Consider the following 8,351-nt stretch of genomic DNA (forward strand, 5'->3'; position numbering starts at 1 on the left):
AGGAAAAGTTTTACATTGTTTGCCTCTCTAATCAAGTAGTTAGTTATTCTCGTTGAATAGAATTTATTTCGATGAAATAGGAATACTTTATTGCGTTTAACAGGGATAAGGAAAAGTCTTATCGTTATTATACACATTACGTAAGAAACAATCTACTTATAAGTAGCCTAACAAGAGAATATAAAGAAGCTAAGTCGTAAAGCGACCTCTAGATACCCAATATTTTTATGTACAATTATTTTATATTATTGATGTTCTTTTTAAATAAGTCAAAACAATCTGTGGAGGCTCGATATAACCTCCAGACGATCAATAATAATATACAATAATAATTATCGTGTGGAAATTACTTAAGTAAGCAAGCTTAAACTTGCTTGTAATATCTTAGTTTTTTAGTATTTCAATGTAATTTATATTCTTCCTAAACTCTAGAGGTATCAGCTTATCTTTTATCCTCAATTATCTTATTACGTTATGTTTACAAATCCCCTTGCAAAAAGCTTGAAGGAGATATTTTCGTCCCATTGGAAAGATTCTAAAAAGTTTTCGACGATTAATTAGGGAGGAAAAATCAACAGGGTGTAACTTTTCCGACGTGCGCATCGTTGAACGTATAAATCATCAAAATATGAAAGCGTATGACTTTCGTTTTGTTCCCTGTCGAAAGCTATAGGCGCGACGGGTGTCCAATGCAATGGCATACATATGCATACTGCAGCTCAAAGGACTATTTGAAGTGGCTAAACATCCAATAATATCTTAATAAGCGTAACGATTGATGAGTTCTTAGCCTATTAAGCTTTACATTTAGTTCTATACTTTTCATGTTCATCATCTAGAAACAACAAATGATAAAATGGAAAGCTCTAAAAGAGTCTGGACACTAGTAAAATCTACTAAACTCACATTTATATTAAGTACACATTATAATTAACATACATGCTACAATTGCTACTATTTTTAAAATAAAAGAATAAAAATGAAGAGAGAATTCTTCCTATAAATAATCAAGAATTTAACTCTAAAGAAATAGTATTTTAATAATATTTTCCAATGTTTCTCTGTGGGAAAAAAATGAAAAGTGAGATGTAATAAAAGCTCAATAGGTTAAAAACACACATATATATATTAAATATGTTTCTTTTACGTTGGACACTTTTCACGAGTATTTTCTTAATATTGTGAATTTCTAAGCTACTCAAAGACAAGAAATGCATTTTATTGAAGTTCGATAATGAAGTCGAAATTCTTAATTTTGTGGATTTTTTCGACTGCATGATCGAAAAAATTTCACACCATTACATTCGGACATCAGTCTGTCTTATTCTTCCATCAGGACTTTGCTTTACTTTTATTTCTCACCCTCGGTGAGACCGAATAAAGTTTCCTGAAAATTGTCACTAGATTGTTCTGCGGGAATAGAGTTTCGACGATACCTTCCAGCAGTACGTACAATAATCTTCTGTTTAGTACGGGCCGCTGAAACAATTCGAATACCCTTAACAAACCGCGCCTCGTCGTTTCGCTGCCTATGATATGTTTCAATTCATCCGAGAGACACGAAAGTAAAGCTATCTTAGCTGCCACTCGCGTTCGGTTCTTCATCTCCGTGTCTCGCGGCGGTTTACTCTCAACTTTCACGCCATTCGGCCAGAAACTATTCCTATAAAACGTCATTAATTCAATTAACTTTGTTTTTTGAAAATTGAATAATTATAATCATCGTAAAGAACAATTAAAATGATGAAATATATATAAGAATTATTTGTTTAAATCTTAATGAATATCAATTGTATATGGAAATTTTATGCTCGAGGTATTAACACCATCTACTTACTTGAATAAGCGCAAATATCCCGCAACTTTTGACGGGCTGGTCATAAACGACACATACTCCACTATCCTTCTATTTACTATGTCTCCGAACATCGTGCGAATGATTTGGCGCAGTAGCGTTATGATCCGCCGTCTTAGCCATTGATTTCGTACTTTCAGATCGAAGATTTCGTCCATTAACAGAAGCATAATTCGCAACGGGATGTTGTCATCGGTCTGTGGAAAATACGAATTGAACGATTCAATTGATTTGTTATCTTAGAATGGTGCGATATTGTGTATGAAATAGAAAAGTACCTCTGTATCAAGACCGGCGCTGACTTTGGTATTCTCGTAAAATATACTCGTTTTCTTAGGATTGCCGAAAAATTTGCTCAGGTTGTCCATTACGCCATCCACCGTACTTAGCATGTTGTCCGGCATTGTTTTAACCGCTTGCGTGACGCTTTTCATAGATGTCTTTAAAGGATTCATTAAAGTGTCTATCTGTATAAAGCAAATATTTAGACAATTAGTTTTTTATTTTTAGTATTTAAAATTGTTATAAAGATTAGTATATTTTATTTTGTAATTTCTTATAATTTTAGAAAATTAATTTTTCATTTCTAACTAAAATTTTATACAATTAATTTATACATATACAGGATGTTTTGTAATGACCGCATAATCTCTCGGACAGGTAGAGTGGACAAAACTGAGTCGAAAAATCTTGTACCATTTTGTAATTCTCACGATAGTTAACGAGATATTATGTGATTATTACCGAACATCCTGTATATTATAAATAAACAAATAAATAAATAAATAATTCATATTTACCGTTCTTGAGATCTGCCCACCAGTGACTCCTTTATCGTAATCCCCTTGCTCCAAGAAGGCCAACAATAGATTCTGCAATCCCATGTGGCCATCCATAATCGCAGGTTTCGTCAGTTGACACAACCATGCGTTCAACATCAACATTCGTCTTTCCAACACCGTGCGTTCCATATTGTGGAAAGCTTTTTTCGCAGGAAAAGGTATTTTCGCCAGATCGTAATACTTTTCCTTGATCTTCTGATGCAAATCGTAGAAGTCGGAGTACCGTCTATAGATATGCCACTTCTCCTTGTAGCCCGAATCGTAATTCTTCGTGATCGCTACCGCGTATATGCCGTATGTTTTTCCGCGATCACTGACGATACCAGTTTCTATGATCGTAGCAGTGATCTCGAAGCGGCCCTGCTGTAGCTTTTTGATCGCGTTTTGATCGTAATTGTTCTCGTCCAGCTTGACAAATTGCTCTGCATTAGTTTCCACATAAAACGAGATGTCCTTCTTCTCACTAATTTGCTCGATCTCCGCGGTAGACCCCATACGTGTGTTTTTCACGCCTTTCAAATTGCCTGTATCAATTTCGTCGAATTCCTTACTCTCATTTGCCTCACCTATGCTTGTTAAGCTCGTTGAAGAATTCGATTTTTTAGTGCCGCTCTCCTTTACGACTGCAGGCTTCGCGTCATCGGTTTTGCACGTCTCAGACAATTCATCTAAAGTGTCTAATTCGTTGTTCGTGCTGGATAAGCTTATGCTGTCCAAAGATTTTGCATCATCTTCGGATATCGGATCCTTCAGCAGATCCAGTTCCGCAAGCAATTTTACGTAAGCCATTGATCTCTTGAAACCTGGCAGGAATCTGTCCTCATTTTGCAGTTTCTCATAGCAGCAATTACGCAGCTCGTCGAACCACGTTTCCTTGACCGACTCTATCTTTGTCTTCGTAACCAAGCTTTTCACCAATGTGTCATCCAGTTGTAACTTGGGCGATGCTTTATCGCTGAGATATTGTTGATAGATCTTTGTGGCTGCCTCCTTTAGATTATCCAGATCCGCGTTCTTTCGTCTAGCGCCGATCACACCTGTACCAGATTGAGTACTTTGAATCTTCTGTAACTCAATGTCTGATATCTGTTGCTCAGCTGAGACTCTCCACCCATAGATATTTAGATAAAAGAACAGGTACGCTTCTGCATTTATGGAGGTCATATAATCGATGAAATAACTGAGCGCGATATTATTTTTCAACAACTCATCTAATGGTAAATTAACTAGCTTCTGGCCCGGTATGAGCAATCTGTTCCACTCTGGTTGTGCGCCGATACCATCCGTTTCCGTTTCCAAGCCTTCCTGCATACCGATGATCCTTGTCTCCAGGATTTTCTTCACGTAAACCAGACTGTTCAGTTGCTGCTTCACCGACAGATCGTCGTCACCACCTGAATCCTTTGAGCGCAGGTGTGCTATTTCTTTACAAACTATATTTTTCGTCGCCATTAATTCATCTAAATTGTCCGTTATTCTAATTACTGTTAAAAAGATATCACTTGGTAAACCACCATCCTTAGTACACTAAAAAAAAGTTAGAATATTTTACATATAATTTAGATAGAAGTATTAGTACTACATACAGTGTGATAAAACGTTGAAATAAACAATACAAATATGAACACATTTTATTATAAATTTTTAAATAAATTCAGAAATGAGTTTTTAAACAAATTAAATAAACTATTATACTTATTAAAGAACAAAAGAGCTCAAATTTATATTTACAAAATTCGTCATCAAAGGAGCATCAATATTGTACTAACCAGCCATATACACGCCTGATTAATGTAATCAGGATCGGAGAATAGATCCAACAACGGCCTGATTATAACGTTCACTAACAATTCCCTTAAGACGAATCTCACAGTTAAACAATCGAAATCCGCCTTGGGTAGCACCAGGTACAACAGGATTTCAGATATTTCGCCCAAGAATTCTAATTCCTGAGTGTCGTTTGTGCATACCAGATCTCTGCATATCAGATTATTTTCCATTTGGACTTCAAGATCAAAGAATATCTTTTCCAGCGATTCATCCTCCTTCTCATCACCAGATGATTCGATTGGCTCGGTAAGTGATGACAGATTAGGTATATAAAATTTCGACTGCGAGTACCAAGAGACGTCGGTCTCGCTTTTATTTCGTCGATGAGTGGGAGTCTTCTTCGGAGTCCCACCTGACGTGCTCGAGCTGGCACTACCTTTCGGGACTCTGTTCGATCGTAATTGTTTCATCCTTGCGCTTGCTTGTCGGTACAACCTGACGTGAGAGGCTGCATCGTCGACAAGTCGTGTAGTCAAATAGGGTATCCAATCAACACTCTTGACCCTGTTTTGCACAGTGATATTAGGCAATAGAACTTTAATCGATAGTAAATTAGATAGGCTACTTTTTAAATAAATAAATATTAAATAAATAAATTATATAAATAAATTAAATAAATATTGATAAAAAATATTTTTACATACCGATTTGCTACATTGATAGCGATTTTTTGGGCAGTGTCTCGAACGGAATAGATAAACTCCTCATCATCCGTAACAACACTATACCACGGTTCCACATAATCTCTGATTAAGAAATCCAAAATTTCCTAAAAGTAGTAACAAATACATTAAATCTAAAAATTAATAGGTAATTCGAATATTCTTCTATAAATATTGTTCTATAAATATGTACTTGCAGGGATTCATCAATGATACAACTACCAGTTATTCTCCTATCTAATGTAAATGTCATCCTCTCCTTAGACAGATCTAGTATATACTGCAAACATAACACATGGAATACAATGTAACAAGTTACGAATAAACGGCAAACAAATTCGAAATTTTCATTTACCTGCCGGAACTTTTCAGTCTTCTTAGTTAAATCTTCCCTTTCAGACTTAATTACATTATCGAGATTCGATGAGTACGTTTTATATATACAAATCAATGTCCTACAACAAAATATCTTGTTTTATAATTTTTTTAATGCATATTTTGCACAATTTAATATTTGTAAATATTTTTATATTGTATATTTTATATGCAATACATTCCTTAATTGGACATTGTTATCTTACCCTAAAATTAACGTAAGCAAGCAGATTAAAAGTTTTATAATTGTTCCTATGCCGAGGATGTAAGCAAGCAGAGTGACGGCAGCTCCGAGAACGCCAAACAATGGAACGTTCATCTACAAAAATAACGATTTATTATCAGCTGATGAAACGATCGTTGAAAATCTATTCCAAAATTTATAGTTATACCATATATTGAGTATACACCATAACTATTTCTAGAGATATTTCTAAAGATATTCTGCAGAAATATAAGAATTATTTCCAGAGATAATTACATACGGTGTATACTTAAGTCAGTATAGATAATGCAAGAACTGTTATTTCTTCTGGCAGCAAATTATCACAACTACCTACTCATGCATGCCTATTAAATAGTAGAGTTTATCAGTCATAACGGGAGAATAGGAAAGAGAAAAACAAAGAGGAAGACACACAATTTAATGATAAGTCAGTAAAAACGAATTATCGCAGAATGGAATTTTGTTCTTAAGACTTTTTTTCTAAACAAAAGAATAGAAGCTTGGCTTATTAAAGAAAAATTCAAATTTCATAAATTAATAATACTATTATATTAACTAACTTATTAGTTGGTCAATAAAAATTTGTTAATATGTGTAATATACCACATACAAAAATATATTAAAATATTTGAAAATTAATTATGCACAATACAATAAATAATTTTTCAATTTAAATTTTAATTTAATTAATCATTAATTTGTTTCATTTAGTAAATATTCATAAATATCATATTTTTTTCATCTGTAAGTTATTTAGTAAAATGCTGTTTTGCTTTTTAATGAATAAATGTTTTGATTAATTTAATCTACGATTTTTTTATTTGATCAAATTTTATTCATCAATTTGATTAATAACAGTTAAAAATTTATGAGTAATGTTCACTACATCTTAATACTTATAAATTAAAAGATTAAAACATTCTTCAGTCAAGAATTTTTTCAAAGTAAATAAATAAACACATGTTTTCTAAAAATATAATCACAATCATAGCAACATTTATTTAAAAAATGGTACAAAATATAAAGTATTAATTTTGTGAAGAGTAACAAAGATAATAACATTCAATTCTTTGACAAACAAATTTGTAGATATCATTTTCTTGCAGGTTTATTACGTATGATAAGAAATTGATTGAAATATAATGGTTAAATGATTCATTACAAGTGTGTGCTGGAGATAAAACACTCGAGATACAAGAATTAAAAAGGAATTAAAAATTTCGCTCTCAAGATATAAATCTTTGAAAATATTTCTCTCTTTCTCTCTTCAAGATATAACCGTCAATTGTAAAATCAATAGAAATCAGTAAACTTCCAGATCAACAAAAGTATAAAGCAAAGTTTTTCATACTAAGAACAAAAAAGTGTTATGCAACATATGTACACTTTTTTGCTGTTATCTCATTTGAAAAATGAATTGCCTCCTGCCATTCGTTTCACCTGTTTTCTTATGAACTTCTATTCTCCACAAATACAGAATCTATTCGCTCTAAAAGTTCACCGTTGCTGACAAAACCGATAATTCGTTCTAGGAATCGAAATGACTGACAATTATCGCGCATCCTCTGCTCGCGCCTACCAACCCGCATACAAAACAACACAAACAACTGTTACTGACATATGTGTATATATATATATATATATATTTATGTAGTGGGCGCGTGAATACGAGCGCGCGTCATGCGTGCGTGCTCCGGGAGTAAAGCGGTCCGGATCGACGCGTCTGATCGTCGGCCGGAGCGAGACGCGACACGCAGGTATACCCAGGACGATGTACGTCGTCGCGAGGTCGGGTGGTCCGATGGGACAGACCGGGTCTTCTTTCTACGCACCTTTGGTGATTGCTCAACGGGCCGGTTGTCGTCGCGTATTCGACTACGCGCATATTGCGGGTCTCGCGGCGACGTGCTCTTACGCCTCTTACACTCGGACTGGTCAGCTAAGCGGCGCTTTATTTACATTCTTGCGGACGATGCGGCTCAATGCGCTGGACGACACGTCGAACGACACCATGATCTTTCGATCTCGCACGATTCTGCGTGGTTGTCGTCGCGGCCGCGACGTCCGATGAAGCACCCCCTGTCGGTTAGAGAGGTGCCCTACGGACTGCGCGGCTTAAAAACGGTCGGTAACGTCGACGTTCCGCAAAGTGCCGCCAGAGAGAATAATATACAGGGTGTCCAATAAGTTTTGACAAAACGCTCGTGTGTAGTTAGAGCGGACTAAACTGAGTTGAAAAGTACTTTATCATTTTGCAATTTTCGTAATTAACAAGATATTAATTATTAAAAATTGCCGAATACACACACACATACATACACACGCACGCACGCACACACACTGGTCTTTAATAATTCTTTTCTCAAATACTATCAAATTACGGAAAAACTGCAAGAGACAAAAATTATTTATTTTCTTCTCATGGAATGAATTCTTCTGTAAGAATTTTTTTAGAATTTTTTATCAACTTTTTAGTGTTGCATTTTCTTATTGGCAACTATTTTTACCAACATGAAAAAATATAATGTATTAAAAAATTCTGAACAAATTCTCAGAGAAGA

General features: G+C 34.7%; 1 protein-coding gene across 1 annotated transcript; it reads right to left on the minus strand.

Annotated features, from left to right (window-relative positions):
• Nucleotides 1-1,127: 1,127 nt before the first annotated feature.
• LOC108722016 (sorting nexin-13) lies at nt 1,128-7,832 on the minus strand. Its single transcript, XM_018446899.1, has 10 exons — nt 7,623-7,832; nt 5,771-5,883; nt 5,545-5,644; nt 5,383-5,469; nt 5,172-5,296; nt 4,467-5,031; nt 2,656-4,224; nt 2,134-2,322; nt 1,838-2,052; nt 1,128-1,663 (listed from the first exon to the last, which is right to left on the minus strand). The coding sequence occupies exons 2-10, from the start codon at nt 5,881-5,883 to the stop codon at nt 1,333-1,335; spliced, it is 3,294 nt and encodes a 1,097-aa protein (XP_018302401.1). The 5' UTR covers nt 7,623-7,832; the 3' UTR covers nt 1,128-1,332.
• Nucleotides 7,833-8,351: the final 519 nt, after the last annotated feature.

This window comes from Mycetomoellerius zeteki, unplaced genomic scaffold (genome assembly GCF_001594055.1).
Source record: "Mycetomoellerius zeteki isolate Tzet28-1 unplaced genomic scaffold, Tzet1.0 scaffold19, whole genome shotgun sequence".
Taxonomy (NCBI): domain Eukaryota; kingdom Metazoa; phylum Arthropoda; class Insecta; order Hymenoptera; family Formicidae; genus Mycetomoellerius; species Mycetomoellerius zeteki.